Raw genomic sequence first — 16,114 nt, 5'->3', positions numbered from 1 at the left:
GAAGAGGTGCCTATCACGGCCGCCAGAGACGAGGCTCGGGTCCCCGAGAGAACAGAAAAAGCCGCATAATCGCCCCTGGCTTCCCCGCACATAGACATAGTTTCCAATCACAGCAATTGTATATAACACTGCCACGGAGAGAGAGAGAGAGACAGAAAGGTATTGAGGATTGCCCGATCGGGCCGACGATTTCTTGTCGGGAATAACAGTGGCTGCTTGCTGTGGTTCCGTGTTGTTTATTTGCCCGGCAATTGCAGGAAAAGTTTGATTGGTTGAAGTGTGACCCTTGAGTCTCTGGAAGCATCAGAGATATCCTGCGTGGGGCTCCTCGTCTACTTCATCAAACAACAATGGCCAGTTTTGAATACCCTGCTGTGACATCGACAAACCCTACAACCCTAAAGTTGTGTAGTTGAAGAGAACCGCCAATTGATTCCCCATTGGTTCTCATAATCTGCACATGGTCTAGGAACCTTGGAACATCTCAATGGAATAATCTAGAGGAGGGGAAAGAAATACTCATTTCTATATCTTTTCCAGGGAAATCCATTCTGGGATAGGTGTGTCCATTCTTGATTAACATAGGATTTTCAGTTGAGAACTATATCCAAGGCTATGGTTACTCTTAATTTTATTTCTCTTTGTGTATTTCTCCTGCACTATTCAGCACTGGAGAAGACAGTTGTCTCTCCGATATCGCGGGGGGGTGATTCATTCCTGAGGCCCCGCAGCCCACGCTTAACCCAAATAGGCTTGGCGTTGTCACCGAAGGGCGCGACTTCTGATCCTCCACGGACCTTGACTCCCTCTCCGAGACACATCCACCAGCTGAATCGGCGGTCCTCACTGAACATGACGTGAACCCATGGCCTTTTGTCCAGGAAGGTTTTCTCCTATCGGCAATCCCGACCCTCCGAGCCATGCGGATACGAGAGGGGCTCATGTGCCCAGACCCCCTCATTATGCACTTTTTATGACTGATGCTTATCGGTTTCCCTTAGTCGTCTATGTCTGGGAATACCTCGTACTTGGGACCGATACTCCGAGTGAAAGCGTAGCTGATCTTAGCGGCATGTGGTGGTTCCAAGGTTGCTCCCGACTCCACCATTGATTATTCACCCGGCCCTCTCTCTCTACCCCGGACCAAGGGTTTTCATCTGACCGACTCTTCCCTATTCCTATTCTGCTACCTATTTCTGCCCTCAGAGCTCTACTCAGGCAAGTCATCTTCATTCTCCTGTGCGGTGTTCCTGGCGAATACCAGTCCGCAACATGGAGTATTTCGATTTTGAAGGGGCCTCGTCAGCCCATGGTTCCAACCAGCAAGACGACGATGTCGCCTCGGTTGATCTTGAATATGATTCCGCTGAGGAACGGGCGGCCAACTTTGACTCGTTGCTCCAAGACCAGCCATTGGAATTTCCCAACGATTTGCCGGTGCCGGTGCCGGTGCAGGCGGAGCAGTTGAAAGAGAATCTCCCGCCTGACCAAGATAACGGGGTCTATCCCATGTTCCGGGCCCAAGAGCCCTGTGAATTTTGTCGTCGTATGGGCCTGGACTGCTTCGTGGCCAAGCGCGGAGTGATGCAGAATGGCTGCACTTGCTGCATCTCTCTCTACCGCGAATGCAGTTTCACACATGCCAAAGTCCCGGGCAAATTTCTCCAGACTCTACATACAGTGTCTGAGAACACTTACATTCCCACCGGGAGTCTGACGGGGAAGAGAGTCCTCAAGTCTGTTTCTTATGGCACTTTTGCAGATGATTCTGATCGCTCCCGTAAGAGCAATGCTCGGCTGTCGCGCAATGCTGTCAATCTCTTGAAGGGCTGGCTCCGAGATCACAACGAGAACCCATATCCCACAGAGGAGGAAAAAGACCAGTTGAAGCAACACACAGGCTTGACCAGAACTCAGATTTCCAACTGGCTCGCAAACGCCCGAAGGCGCGGCAAATTTCGCCTGGGCACCAGTGCTCCCGTTCCAGGAGCCGTGAACATCCCCGGCCAGCAGCCCGCAGACGTGTCGCTCATGACACCTTTGGAACGTTGGAAGTACTCACCCCCTGAGAACGAACCGGCCACGATCAGCGATATCAACCGCGCTCTAGCCAACCCACCCTTCGATCCCTCCCGTCAGCGCCCTGGTCACGTGAGGCGTCCGCCGGGGTCCAGCAACAATGAGTCAAGCCATGCCAGTTCCGAACATAAATTGCATACTCCCTCGGCCAGTAGTGTGGAGACCAGTCATTCTTCACTCTCTGACCTTTCCTTTGCTTCGGCCTTTTCTCATCGTTCCTCCTTGGGGTCCTTTAGCTCAATGGACCGCAAAGAACGTCGTCGTCGCCGTAAGGCTTCGGCGCCTGTCAATACATTTAATCATCAGAAGGCTCGGGCTGTTCGTCCCTACCAATGCACCTTTTGCACCGACTCCTTCCCGGCCAAGTACGATTGGCAACGCCATGAAAAATCTATGCACCTCATCCTGGATAAGTGGAGTTGCTCTCCTCAAGGAGGCGTGTTTGAAGACCACGGCACACCTCGTTGTGTCTTCTGCTTGGCAGCTAACCCAGATGGTGAACACCTAGAAACGCACAATTACATGAGCTGCCAAGAGAAGACGCTGCAAGAGAGGACCTTCTACCGCAAGGACCACCTCAATCAACATCTCCGACTGATGCACAATGTCAAGTTTCAACCTTGCATGGAGAAATGGCAAAGTAGTATCACGCAAATTAAATCTCGCTGTGGATTCTGTGGTGCCGTCTTTGAAACCTGGAAAGAGCGAGTAGACCACCTCGCCGGCCATTTCAAGAACGGGGCCTTTATGGCTCAATGGCAGGGCGATTGGGGCTTTGAGCCTTCGATTCAGAATCGTGTGGAGAATGCCATCCCACCGTACCTGATTGACTATGAATGGCGATCCCCCGATCCCTGGACTACTGCACAGGCTGAAGGAGATGGCACCTCGCCCCAGCTGAACGTTCCCAACGACGCAAACTGCTATCTTCGTCTGTCACGCGAACTCACCGCTTACATCCACCACAACAAGTCTCAAGGGATCATCCCAACAGATCAGATGCTCCAGGCAGAATCTCGTCGAGTCATCTATGGATGTGATGATCCTTGGAATCAAACCTGTGCCGACAATCCCATGTGGCTGAGTGTTTTGAAGCGGGATACTGGATTGGAGAGTGCCGTCCCAAACGACAGCATCCACTTTGCGGATCTGAACATGCAGCCCCCCTTTGCCATTCAAGGTGGCTTGCGGGCGCCTCCCCGAGACAGCAATCTTTTGACTCGGAACACCGGCGTCCTTCATAGCCCCGTCTCTAGCCCTAGCCTCCAAAGTCCTGCCTACCCCGCAACAGGTTTTTCGTCTGCCGTGACTAGTGGGCCTGGAAGTCTATCTGGCAGTTATGCTGGGAGTACAGGGGTGATCTCAGCTGGTGCCGAGCCCGCCTTTCCAGCTGATTGGGGTAATAGCCTCGCGGCGCCTCAGTCATCCTCTGCGCCCGCGGAAGCTGACCCGTTGGTGCAAATGGGATTTGATCCGGTGTTTCTGCAACAACTAAACGACAGCTACAGTGAAATCAACGCTGATGATATGGAGGGTTTACAATTAGAGGGCGAGGGCTCTAAGAATGTTGGGGAACAGGGATGGTCGCACGTCCAGCCCCCGCCGGGTGTGCCTGTTTCCCCCGTTCCCATCGCCCATTCCAAAGCCGACGGCTCTCCTGCGTCCGACACCCAACGTGGCATGTCTGCAGTTCTTGATGGGCCTTTTTGAATTTTGTGGCTATTATTTTGATCGGTGGAAGGAAAATTGCCATTTCTGACGGGGAACTATTCTTAGGGTTTTGCGTACAGGGCATACATAATACGGGATGATCATGTTTGAGAGGGTGCTACAAAATCGATCAGCGTTTCATTCTATTTTTCATTTCTCCTTTTCTCTTTTCATTTCTCCTTTTCTCTTTTCATTTCTCCTTTTCTCTTTTCATTTCTCCTTTTCTCTTTTCGTCTCTCATCCTCGTGGAGGGCTGGTTGCGTTTGCAACTCGACTCGCACACGATGCCTTTGTGATTCATAGCATTGCGTACCTTGATCCACTCTCAGACACGTGGGGTCCTGGGTGTACAACGAGAAAATGAGGGTTGAGGTTGGGATTCCCTGGGATCTGGCGATTGACTCAGCGATCATGATCCCAACCGACATTTTCTTTCTTTGTCGATAACCCAGCAGATTGGTCGAGCGTGGTCTACATGCAGAGTGCCGACCTGAGTCAGGCGCTCCCACAGCTATGGAAACTCTGCGTTCATCGTGCATCATTCGTTCCTGGGCATCTCAGTTTCCCGAGGCTTCATACATGCCATATCCCAGCCCAGATAGGGCTGCGCGTGCCCTGCTAACTACAACACACGTCAGGGCTCAGCCCCACCGCTATCACCTCGTAGGCTGATTTTCTTTTTATCCATTTATTATTATGAAGGTGATTATTTGTGGTCATTTCCTGTCTCCAGATCCAGGGCCCACCCATCCAACCTCAGAAATCACCCCTTTACCACATCGAGACACCTGATGCGAGAGATGGGTCCCGCGCTAGCGCCACGGTAAATCTCGTGCCGTGTTATTGGCTTCGTTGCAGATCAAGATCCAAGATCCCGGTCTAATAGATCGACGGTCGGATGAACTACCATACCGCACTTTTCTTCAGCATCGGAATGTTGCTGGGGTCTATGGTCCCCGACGGAAACCTCGGGGAGCTACTCTTGCTCTTTGTTCGTGAGGTGAGGGGGTTGGGGGAAGGCTTGCGACCTGCTGGAAGTATATGCCCGCCCCTGTCAAGAAGCCATGGATTGCATGAGAACCCCCTTCAGGCGAAATCACGACACATGTACCCCCGGGGGGTGTTTCTGGAGTTTCTTCTCTGCCCGGTATATAAGCCATGGCAATCCATGAGGAAGTTGTGTTACCCAGTCGCAATCTTGTTCGCATCGCTGTTCTTCTTTCTGGAACTCGCCTACCATGAAGTTCTCTGTTAGCTGGTCCCTGTTGCTGCTATGCCTCGCTAAATGGGCGCATGCTGCCACTGTTCGCTTCCCGGTTATGTTGACGTGGGCAAACCGGACTGTCGCTGGCCACACCAGGAATGTTATTTTGATGAATGGCCAGTTCCCTGGTCCTGAATTGCGGTTGAATCAGGGCGACAATGTCGAGTTTCTCGTGACAAATCGTTGTCCTTTTTCGACGACGGTGCACTTTCATGGTAGGGCTTTGTGGTCTTTTCAGTTTGCTTTTGGCGTCACACATGCTAACTTGAGATCTATAGGCATTGAACAGATTGGAACGCCCTGGTCGGATGGTGTTCCTGGTATCTCTCAGAGATCCATTGAGACAGGACGCTCATTCATGTATCGGTGGCGGGCAAATCAATATGGATCTTACTTCTATCATGCCCATCACCGCGGCCAGTTCGAGGACGGCCTTTATGGATCAATCTATATTGCCCCCTCCAGTTCTGAGCAGAGACCTTTTTCTCAGATCACAAACGACAGCTCTCAGCTCCAGGCCATTTTGAACGCTGAGCGCAGAACGAGCTCGGTGGTTCTTTCGGATTGGCGCAAACTCACCTCTGAGCAAATCTGGGCCGCAGAAGTAGCTACGGGACTCGACGGGCACTGTGCCAGTGCTCTCTTGATTAATGGAAAAGGCTCGGTGACTTGCTTGCCAAGGGACCAACTTGACGCTTTGACGATCGACCGGCAGAAACAGATTCTCGGCAACGAGTCTCTGACTGATATAGGGTTAATTGCAAATTTCGTGACCGAAAAAAAGAACAACACTAATGTTTTCCAGATGCTTTCCTCCCAACCTCCCTTCAATTCAGGGCAACTTCCCGCACAACTTCAGCGCAATCCCGCCCACCCTGTATTTTGGCTGCACGGCGTCTCGTGGCCCCCAGGAGCTTTTTACCGTCAACCCAACGCAGCAATACGTGAGCTATGACCTGATCAGCGCTTCAGGCTTGCTGAGCCTTACTTTCTCAATCGACGAACATGACATGTGGGTGTACGCCATCGACGGACGGTACATCAACCCGAGCCGCGTCAACGCGCTCACCATCACCAATTCGAACCGGTATTCAGTACTAGTGCCTCTCAACAAACCAGCAGGCGACTACACCGTGCGACTAGTCAGCGCTAACCTCAACCAAATCCTCAACACCACAGCAATTATGCGGTACCAAGCACCACCCCAACTAAACCGGCCTTCGAACCCATGGATCGAAATCAACAACCAAAACGCCACCGCAGAAACAGTCTTCCTCAACGAGACACAAGTCATTCCTTTCCCCGTCGTCGTGCCCTCCGCCACCGTCGACGAAACCTACATCCTGCGCATCGGCCACTACAACGCGTCGTACCGCTGGACACTCGGCAACAGCAGCTTCGGGCTTGAACTCGAAGACTCGCAGCCCTTGCTATTCAACCAGTCCTCCATCCCGGGTGACCTCATGATCCGCACCCGCAACAATACCTGGATCGACCTGATCCTGCAGGTCACCGCGCCCGTGCAGCCGCCTCACCCGATCCACAAGCACTCCAACAAGCACTTCGTTATCGGCGAGGGCAACGGCACGTTCTCCTGGGCTACTGTCGCCGAAGCCATGCAGGCGATCCCCGGGTCGTTCAATCTTCAAAATCCGCAGTATCGCGATACCTATATCACCCCGCCCTCTATCAATGGCCCCACTTGGCTTGCGCTGCGCTACCATGTTATTAATCCTGGTGCGTTTGTGATGCACTGCCATATTCAGAATCATCAGAGTGGCGGGATGAATTTGGCTATGCTGGATGGTGTGGATGTTTGGCCCACTGTTCCGCCGAGTTATCGGTATGGCTCGGGTTTCTACTGACAACAACCTGGACAGATATATGTCTGAGAAAGGAAGGAGGTATACCGAGGATGGAGTATACAGGGGATAGACTGTTTGTTGTACATGGTGTGGTAGATGGGGACTAGAAGTTGTGAGGCATCGATGGACGGCGAGGGCTTTGCACAGTGGCCTCTTGGATTCTTGGGGATGACGGGGCTCTCATTGCACAGTAGAAATGGCTTTCCTTGATCGTCACCCACGCACGCTCCTTGAATTAATGGCGGTGAACAATGTCGGCGTTGGATTCAGATTGGTATTTAGATGTGGTCAATCTTACTATGAACTTGATTACCTGCGAGGGTTTATCGTGGAGACAAAATGCTCTCGAGTATAGATCTACACGCATTCCAGTTTGTTGCTCGATGTTTGTGCTCTTACCACGTTGTTGACATTCCATTTCTCTCTATGTTCTGAGATCTATAGAAGTTCATAATACACGAAGAGCTTCAATTGTATATAAAGGAGGAAAATAGTAAACCAAGAGCTACATGATCATCAATTGGCATAACACAATTCAACGAGAGGCTAGATGCTAAATCAAATCAAGAAAAAAAGAAAAAAAGAAAAAAAGAGAAAAAAAGAAACGCCCACATTCAACATCACGCAATAGTCAAAAGAACATATCCATAAATGGCCCGAACATTTCGCCTCGTATCATTCCGTCGTAATAGTATAGTTGGGGGGTGGGTGGGGGAACACATTGCGTGTGCTTGTTTCCCCCGGTGTATTGCGTGCGTGACCCGCATTCATATTCAAATCTCCAGATTTTGAAATCAATATGTTTCTTCAGGGACCTCTTCTGTCTCGAGTTGCGCTTCTTCCGGTGCGGCAGGTTCTTCTGGGGATTCTCTCTCCGCCTCTTCTGCATCCATTTCCACTGCAGAATCTGTTGGGGATGCCACTTCAGGTTCCACTGGGTATTCCGCTACGAATTCCACTGGGACTTCCACTGCAGGCTCAGGAACGGCTTCCGCGGGCTCAACCGTTTGTGTAGATGATTGCACGGCCTCGGATGGGGAAGAGGCTTCCTCCTTCACTGCAGGCGTTGTCGTTTCAGACACCGGCACGGGTACTGATGGAGTTGAATCCAGAATGTCCGTGCTAGCCGAGCTGACCATGTTTTCAGAAGAAGACACTGGAGCCATTGTCGCCATGCTCAGACTTGGCAGTGCCGATGATTCAAACATTTCCCGAGGAAAAGGACGCACATCGAACGAAGGTGGCGGTCGCTGATGGGATCCAATTGCGAGGAAGGCCACGAGGATGCTCAAGACGACCAGGGCCACATTGCGTCGGTCACCCGCCAGCACGCGAATATAGTTGACGATAAGGGTTTGAAGCGCAACCTCGTGCTGTTTTTGGCCCTGTCGCACTTCCAGCGCTGGATGGTGTCGGTCTTCGGTGGCTGACAACCTGGGAATTGCGACATCGGGTTGAAAAGATGTATCACTGATACCCCTGGCATGCCCCTGTATAGAAGAGGGTGGCGATGTGGGAATAAATTGCAGGTGCTCTTCCATAGCAGCGGAACGAGGCTCCTCTTTGGCTACAGCCATCCGCGCCTCAGACAGTCGCTTCTCCAAGGCCCGTCGCACATCGGAGGGCAGCCATAGTCCGACCTCCACATCAACCTTCTCCATCTCTTTCCAAGCGGCAGCCCAAGCTCCGGCGCGCATCAGTCCATTTGCAGCGTAGACCCTGATTTCCCACTTGCGATTACTGTCGCCGTGGCGAAGAGCATGGCCACCGCAGTCGGGGCACTCTTCGCCTTGCTCGCCATCTGTCTCGCTCTCATCCTTCTCAGAGAGCTCTGTCTCTGAACCAGGACCGCTTTCGTGTCCAAGGAAGTGCCCATTGCGTACTCGTGAGTGTTGAAGTTCCAGACTCTCCAATAGGCGCTCCTCGAGCATGTCATACACATCTTCGGGGTGGGAAATCAAGACACCTCGATCGCGCAGCATGCCCGACCCCGCCTTATCCTGGAGCCTCCTCCACCGCTTCCAAAACTGCGAAGGCAGGACTTCCTCGAGAATCTTCTCATTTTGAGGGTTGGCCGCACCGGGGACGGGCAGAGATGGAGGAAGCAAGTTGCAGTGTAGGAGCACGAGCGGGAACTCCTTCTTGGGCTTGGGCTTGTTCGCAGATGCGGTAGGTGAGTAGTATGGCGACCGTTTCAGCGGTGACGAGCCCGGAGAGCGCATGCCAGGCCGGCGTCGTGGCGGGGTCAAGAATTCATCGGAGTCCGCCTCGTCTTCCGTGTGCATCTGCATTGCTCGCACCGAGCTTGGCTTCCGGAATGCCGCCTCACGGTATCGAATGGAATGAATTGTTCTTGGAGGAGGCCCATCGAATCCCCCAAAGCTGGCTTCGTCTTCCTCCGTCGTATAGCCTCCCGCCCGCTCATGCGCTTCGATTGTGGGAATGGGCTTTTGCTGTTCGTACGGATGCACCAGAACGGATGCTGGGACCGAAGAAAACGAAGAACGACTAGACGCTCGAGACTTCATTTGCTCCAGCTCATCGTCTACCTCGCGACCGAAAATGTCACTTGAGGAGTGCCGTGTCGACGATGCGGAGGACTGGTAGCCATAGTCTTTGACTGACACCGATGCGTCGTCTCTGACGGAATCGGCCTCGCTGTGGGTGTCTGGCGTGTCGAGCGTCGAGGTGAGGTGCTGTTTATTCGGTGTACAGGGCGTCGGGCTCAGTATGTCGGTCGAGTGGACCATCGAGTCCTCTTGATCATCATTCAACCGCGCCATTCCTCGACCAGCAAAGCTGTACGTGGAAGAAAAGGCGTGGCTTCAATAGCAAGTCGAGGACCACGCGGGAAATCCAGATGATGGTCGATGTTGACAGTCGCTCACCGCCTGGTTGTGCCGGGCAACGCGACGTTGGCGGTGGGCCTCCGGAGCGTCTCGGCTCCTCCGCTAACTTGGTCTTCCCGGCAACTGGCACTCGGTGGATCAAAGACCCTCAACTCACTCTGACCGACATTGGTGCGTATTTCCTGCTGCAACTGCCTGGAAGAAGGCTTTATCTGGCTTAAGCCGATGCAAAAGCCTCGGCGGGGACTGAAGACCCTCATGGTCGATGTAATTCACCGCATCAGAAGCAGCTGGCGTCGTAAGGGTGACGAGCCCACCTTGGCGAAGTCCAAAACACGCCCATTGCAGCATCCGCCGACCGATCGAGCAAGTTCTGAATCTGCTGCCATTCCCTCTGCCACTCAATTGTCCACATCCGTGGCCTCGCGACCTGAGACCTCTACCCCAGGAAAGAGATCTGAGCTGTGCGCATATTTTATCAAGACAAAAGAAGGCACTTCAATGGAGCAGTTCCAGGCATGGATTCAGGATCTCGACGGCGCAGCAGGGCAATCAATAGCTTTCGAGCTCGTCCCTCACCAGAGCTACGTCACCTACCTTACTACAGCACAGGCCGAAGACATCAAGCAGCTCGATTTCATTGCTGGTATTTGGGAGCATGTGCCAGTGGACCAGCTGACACCCGATACTTTTTGAGTGATTTGTCTTCATTCTATGGATGTAGCGACGTCTGCAATGGGATCCAGTTGGCTCAATCTGATCGAGGGGGTTGCGTCAATAACCCAGCGTATAGTTAAATAGCCATATTTCCACCCCTCAATATAAACAAATTTATGAATGAATCGCCCCCATAATGTGCTGATTTCTGCCGCTCTGATGTGCTCCGAGTATCCGGAGGATCATCGACAAGCTTCACCCGTTCCCCACTCCGACTGATAACCCGGCCAATGCTCGAAAATCCATCCGGCACGGTTTCCCGAGTGAGAACTGGATTTATAATCGCGAGATGTGCAAGTCCCAAGTTTGTTGGCACTTTCACACAGAATTAATAATACGACGCTCGTTTACCTTGCATGGTCGATTAGGGCAAAAGCACCTCACATAAATAAAGAGACATAGCCTTCCCCCCATGAGTCCCCTCAATTTAGACAACACCATCCACAATCGCACAATGCTGGAATTGCTAATCCACCGCGGCCCCAAGACCGAGTTAATCGAGTCTCCCATTCCCACGCCCAACGATGACCAAGTTGTTATCAAAGTGATGGTGTCTGGGAGCAATCCCAAGGATTGGAAGAGACCCGAATGGTTTGACGTGCACATCAACCAAGGCGACGATATCTCGGGGATTGTGCATTGTACGGGCAAGAATGTAACTGAATTCAAGGTATGCAAAGGTCCCATAAGCATGAGAGTGTGGTCGCAGAGCTGATCAGCGACGATCTAATTACCAACAGCCTGGGGACCGGGTTGCTGCCTTTCATGAGATTATGACGCCTGGAGGGAGTTATGCGGAGTACGCTCTTGCTTGGGCATCGACGACGTTTCACATCCCGAACCATACGTCTTTTGAGGGTTGGTTCCATCTTTCTAATACTGCTGTGAAGAACCTATGCTAACCATGTTTCTTTTAGAAGCTGCAACTATCCCGTAAGCCTTCATAACTTGGAGAGTTGACTATGGCCGTTGATACTAAATCAAACTAATACTAGGCTTGCCGCAATGACGGCCGCAGTGGGCCTGTTCTCGCGACTAGAATTACCAGATCCGTGGAAAGACAGTCCAAAAGAAACGCCAGTTCTGATCTATGGTGGTGCCACAGCTGTCGGGTCATTCGCCCTGAAACTGGCTGTGAAGGCAAACATCCACCCGTTAATCGTCATTGCAGGAGCAGGAGCCGCACATGTTGAGTCTCTTATCGACCGCTCCAAGGGAGATGTGATCATCGATTACCGCCAGGAGCCAGATACACTAGTGGAGAGCATTCAAGTAGCACTCAAATCACGCGGGTATACTAAGCTCTATCATGCTTTTGATACCGTTTGCGGACACGGAAGTGCCTCCAACATCCTTCGTGTGGTCCACCCAGAGGGAAAAGCAGCATTCGTGTTGCCAGTTGACGGCCAACTATCGTCTCCGCCGCCATCCACTCTTCGCATCTCGGAGACGGGTGTTCGCAGTGTGCATGGACAACCAGGCGGACGGGCCGGTGACCCTGATCTCGGGTTTGTGTACTTCCGATACTTCAGTCGGGGACTAGCACAGAAATGGTTCCGGGGTCATCCCTATCAGGTCCGAGAGAACGGGTTGGATGGAGTCAGAGATGCCTTGGCAGACTTGAAGGCAGGCAAGGCGAGTGCCGTGAAATATGTTTTCCGGATTGCAGATACGCCGGCATTGAAAAGGGCAAATACAGTGGGCGAGTAGAAAGCAGTGGATAGTTCAGGTGTCGGTTTTAAATATTTATTTAGTTGACCCTAAAAGAAATGCCTTCTTGCTGTATTTTACGCATCACTTTGACTCTCCTATCGAAACTGCTCACATCTATATCAAAATGACATCCACTCCACTCCCGGACTACTACGATGAGTCCTGTTTGGTAAGTGTATTTTACACTTTTTATCTTCCCACTCTCTCTACTCTTCTTGTATATTTTTCCCCTCTCGAGAGGGAAATAGCAATAGAAATGGAGAACCAAAGTAGATAAGAATGAGTGCTATTGTACGACTGGCTGATATGGACTATTTCACTTGGACGCCCAAGTTACTATAGTTAGTAGTACGGCTAGGGAATTATACCAAAAGTCCTTGGTTTTGTACAAAGGCCTCTGAAACCACGATGAAACACCAACTAGTTTCGCATTGCTGGTTACCACGGCAGTGATAAGTAGGTACCATATCGGGATGTGATCGGCTCACGATCGGATCCCTGCCACCACGTCAGATCGGGTCAGGCACGCAACTTGGGTAGGAAGGATCGAGTCAGTCATAAAACCTGAATGTTGGAGCGAGCTGTTTATATCTTGTTTAGAGGAGACTTGATCTATTTATACTTAAACAGCGGTGAGATCGAGGGTTGTCGGGGTATCGGCGATGTGTAACAGAAAGTCAACTACCCAGCTGAACACAAAACAGAAATCACATTACAGTGGCGAGGAGGATAGACCGTGGTCAGTGTGGCTGGTGAGAGTCCAAATGGGTTATTATGACCGCAGAAAGGTGATATCACTTCGAATCGTGGGCTACAGTGGGGCGATTAGGGTCAGGCACCGCTTGGATCTCTCAATTCTTGCAAGATTTGTTTGTCCACTTGGTTCCAGGCCCGGCTGATCCTGCGTAAAATTCAGTCTGTAATATCATCTTGTGCTTTTCTTTTTCTTTTTCTTTGTCTTTTTCGTTTCCCTGTTCCACTCGTTCCTCGATCAACTAGCGTAGTTTAGTCAGAAAGGGAGAGCACCAGGGCTTCTTCTGCTTGTTATCGCCTTGCATAGTGTAAATCTCTTCACATTTGTCTTGCCATGCCCACTTTAGACGCTTCTCCTCGTGCGCCACTTCGGTCATAAAATGCGCCCTGGTCTATCTGCAAGGTATGCCATTGGCGCCAGCCTTGCTGTCGCGCTTCCCTTCGCCCACGCGTTGCTGCCGCGCTCGCAGATTGCTGACGCCTATGATTTTGTGATCGTAGGCGGCGGCCAAGCGGGACTCGTGCTGGGTGGTCGTCTGTCCGAGGATACTAATCATACGGTGCTGGTTCTCGAGTCTGGCGGCGATGGAGACGAATATCGGCAACGAATAGGTGCACACTCCTACATTGTCACATTGTCTTGCCCAATCTTTTCTAACCCATATAAAAGATACCCCCGCATATTCATATTTCGATTCTCTGTGGACGACGCCGCTGAATTGGGCTTTTCATACCGTCGCCCAGCCCAATGCAAACGACCGCGAGATCTATTGGCCTCGTGGCAAGGTTCTTGGAGGTTCGTATCTGCGTCTTTTTTTGTTACAAGACAGAAAATTAACACACTATTACAGGCAGCTCCGCCATCAATGGCTTGTATCTGACTCGTCCGGGCAAAGACGAAGTCAATGCCTGGAATGGCATGCTTGGCGACATGGACGGCGCCGACAAGTGGTCGTGGGATTCCTTCTACGTGGCCATGAAGAAGAGCGAAACTTTCTCGCCTCCTACAGACAATGTTGCTAAAGAGGCTGCCATTACGTGGGAGACCTCAAGTCATGGCACCGACGGGCCTATTTACGTCTCATATCCAGGCTTGTATGCTCAATGCCCTCTCGGTGTTTCGTACATCAAAAGCTGACCTTTTCCAGCACATTTCCCGAAATTGGAGAGTGGTCCAAGTCTTTGGAGAACTTTGGCATTCCCCCTTCGGATATCTATGGTGGTCATAACTATGGGGCTGAAGTCTCGACTTCAACCATCAACCCGCACAACTGGACGCGGTCCTATAGTCGATCCGGGTATCTTGACCCGCTCCCGGATCGCGGCAATTACGACGTGTTGGCCAATGCCCATGTCACTCGCATTTGCTTTGACGACTCTTCTCCCTCAGACAACTTGACTGCCAATGCTGTCGAGTACACGACTGATTCTGGGAAGACAAAGTCAAAGGTCAAGGTGAAAAAGGAAGTTATCATTGCGGCTGGCTCTGTTGGAAGCCCGGCAGTCCTGCTACACAGTGGTATTGGGCCCAAGGACGTTCTTTCTAGTGCTGGTGTCAGACTTGTCTCTGAGCTTCCTAGTGTTGGACAGCATCTACAAGACCATGTTGTGAGTGATAGCGTCTCCACAACAGAAAGAACATGGACATGGCTAATGTGACCAGAGCGCTACCGTCAAATGGACCACCGATTCCGAAACCGCGGGCTCCATTTTCTACGACAATGGCAGCGAGAAGGTTAGTCGTATTGCCCCAACATATACTACAGTTATATACTAACAAGCATAGAACAATCCAATGTTCCTCACATACATCGACTCCGCCGTCGCCTACGTCAATTCTACGAACATGTACAACGACAAGACTCACGAGATCGAGGCAAAGATCCTAGCCCATCTGGACCAATTCACACCAAACACAACCGATGACACGAGCGTCATCGCCGGTTACAAGGAAATCTACAAGACAACAGCATCAAAGATTTTCCAGAGCCCAACAGGCCAGATCGAGCTCCTCTTCATGAACAGCGACGGCAACGGCGACATCGGGATCACAGCAGCTCTGCAGCATCCCTACAGCCACGGCCGGATCTACATCAACTCCTCAAACCCGATGGAGGATCCCGTCATCGACCCGAACTACCTGAGCAATCCCGCCGGTGAGTACACAACCCCACGACACAAAATATCGTCAATGCTAAGATTCCCACCTCTTTTGTTTTATAGATTACGAAATCCTCCGCACAGGCCTCAAACTCGCCCGCCAAATTGGCGAAACCACCCCGTTAAGCAACAGCCTCAAGACCGAGAAATCGCCCGGGTCAGCAGTGCAAACCGACGACGATTGGCTCGAGTGGCTGCGCAATAACGCCAACACGGAATTCCACCCGTCCTCGTCATGCGCCATGCTGCCCCGCGAGCACGGCGGTGTCGTCGACGCCTCTCTGCGCGTCTACGGCCTCGCCAACGTGCGCGTCGCCGACGCCAGTGTACCCCCCATTGCGCTGTCGTCGCACCTGATGGCCTCGACGTATGGGGTTGCCGAGCAGGCGAGTGAGATTATTCGGGCGTTTTGGAATCAACCCGCTTCCGAGCGGCCGGCTTTTAGTTCTTCTTCTTCGGGCTCGGCTGCTAATTCGAGTACTGGTCATAACAAGGGAAGTACTAGTGGTGCTGGTGGTGGTGAGGACTCGGGTGATGCGAAAGGGAATGGAGCTTGTCCCGGGAGGACTCCGTTGTTGCTTGTTTGGATACCCATTGTTGTTGGTGCTGGGCAGCTTGTTTTCGGTTGATTCTTTTTCTTCGGGTTGGCGTGGGTTCTTTTCGGTTGTGTCATTTAGCGAGGCAATCATGAAGTCAAGGCAATATGAGATTTTCGGAATATGAGATGAGCTATGACATGGTGAATAGACATGCATCAACTAGTGCAGGGCTATGGCGCCTAATCTCTTCTATCAAAGACTCGGATTGGAATCCGTCTTTACATTTCCTTGCAGGATAGACTTCGCCCCGCCAACTACATGCCGGCTTGACATGCGCAAAGAATATTGACCAGCACCTGACACTACAATACGCAAAAGAACCATGTAGTCTCAAGATTCGGGAGGCTTGAAGCAGATCTCTGCCAATGTACAAGCTCACCCAGAATGGAATTCGGGTTGGCATAT

General features: G+C 51.7%; 7 protein-coding genes across 7 annotated transcripts; 5 read left to right on the top strand and 2 right to left on the bottom strand.

The window, feature by feature from the left end:
• Nucleotides 1-659: 659 nt before the first annotated feature.
• NUU61_006091 (uncharacterized protein) lies at nucleotides 660-854 on the bottom strand (the record flags this gene model as incomplete). Its single annotated transcript, XM_056656619.1, has 1 exon — nucleotides 660-854. One exon carries the CDS (start codon nucleotides 852-854, stop codon nucleotides 660-662), a length of 195 nt encoding a protein of 64 aa, XP_056509419.1.
• A 418-nt stretch (nucleotides 855-1,272) lies between these two features.
• Nucleotides 1,273-3,789, top strand: NUU61_006090 (putative homeobox and C2H2 transcription factor; the record flags this gene model as incomplete). Its single annotated transcript, XM_056656618.1, has 1 exon — nucleotides 1,273-3,789. The coding sequence occupies one exon, from the start codon at nucleotides 1,273-1,275 to the stop codon at nucleotides 3,787-3,789; it is 2,517 nt and encodes an 838-aa protein (XP_056509418.1).
• A 1,238-nt stretch (nucleotides 3,790-5,027) lies between these two features.
• Nucleotides 5,028-6,918, top strand: NUU61_006089 (uncharacterized protein; the record flags this gene model as incomplete). The annotated part of the gene is made up of 3 exons (XM_056656617.1): nucleotides 5,028-5,268; nucleotides 5,332-5,806; nucleotides 5,859-6,918. The coding sequence occupies 3 exons, from the start codon at nucleotides 5,028-5,030 to the stop codon at nucleotides 6,916-6,918; spliced, it is 1,776 nt and encodes a 591-aa protein (XP_056509417.1).
• A 794-nt stretch (nucleotides 6,919-7,712) lies between these two features.
• On the bottom strand, nucleotides 7,713-9,701 carry NUU61_006088 (uncharacterized protein; the record flags this gene model as incomplete). The annotated part of the gene is made up of 1 exon (XM_056656616.1): nucleotides 7,713-9,701. The coding sequence occupies one exon, from the start codon at nucleotides 9,699-9,701 to the stop codon at nucleotides 7,713-7,715; it is 1,989 nt and encodes a 662-aa protein (XP_056509416.1).
• Nucleotides 9,702-10,025: 324 nt separating this feature from the next.
• Nucleotides 10,026-10,463, top strand: NUU61_006087 (subtilisin-like protein; the record flags this gene model as incomplete). Its single annotated transcript, XM_056656615.1, has 1 exon — nucleotides 10,026-10,463. One exon carries the CDS (start codon nucleotides 10,026-10,028, stop codon nucleotides 10,461-10,463), a length of 438 nt encoding a protein of 145 aa, XP_056509415.1.
• A 475-nt stretch (nucleotides 10,464-10,938) lies between these two features.
• NUU61_006086 (zinc-binding alcohol dehydrogenase family protein) lies at nucleotides 10,939-12,194 on the top strand (the record flags this gene model as incomplete). The annotated part of the gene is made up of 4 exons (XM_056656614.1): nucleotides 10,939-11,154; nucleotides 11,225-11,342; nucleotides 11,402-11,417; nucleotides 11,480-12,194. 4 exons carry the CDS (start codon nucleotides 10,939-10,941, stop codon nucleotides 12,192-12,194), a joined length of 1,065 nt encoding a protein of 354 aa, XP_056509414.1.
• A 1,136-nt stretch (nucleotides 12,195-13,330) lies between these two features.
• NUU61_006085 (GMC family oxidoreductase) lies at nucleotides 13,331-15,739 on the top strand (the record flags this gene model as incomplete). The annotated part of the gene is made up of 7 exons (XM_056656613.1): nucleotides 13,331-13,562; nucleotides 13,621-13,746; nucleotides 13,802-14,045; nucleotides 14,099-14,558; nucleotides 14,614-14,685; nucleotides 14,737-15,106; nucleotides 15,174-15,739. The coding sequence occupies 7 exons, from the start codon at nucleotides 13,331-13,333 to the stop codon at nucleotides 15,737-15,739; spliced, it is 2,070 nt and encodes a 689-aa protein (XP_056509413.1).
• Between the last annotated feature and the right edge of the window lie 375 nt (nucleotides 15,740-16,114).

This window comes from Penicillium alfredii (genome assembly GCF_028826965.1).
Source record: "Penicillium alfredii strain IBT 34128 chromosome Unknown utg000009l_segment0_segment0, whole genome shotgun sequence".
In the NCBI taxonomy this organism is placed as follows: Eukaryota; Fungi; Ascomycota; class Eurotiomycetes; order Eurotiales; family Aspergillaceae; genus Penicillium; species Penicillium alfredii.
Note: the sequence above shows the minus strand (reverse complement) of the source record. Positions and strands in the feature narration are given on the sequence as shown.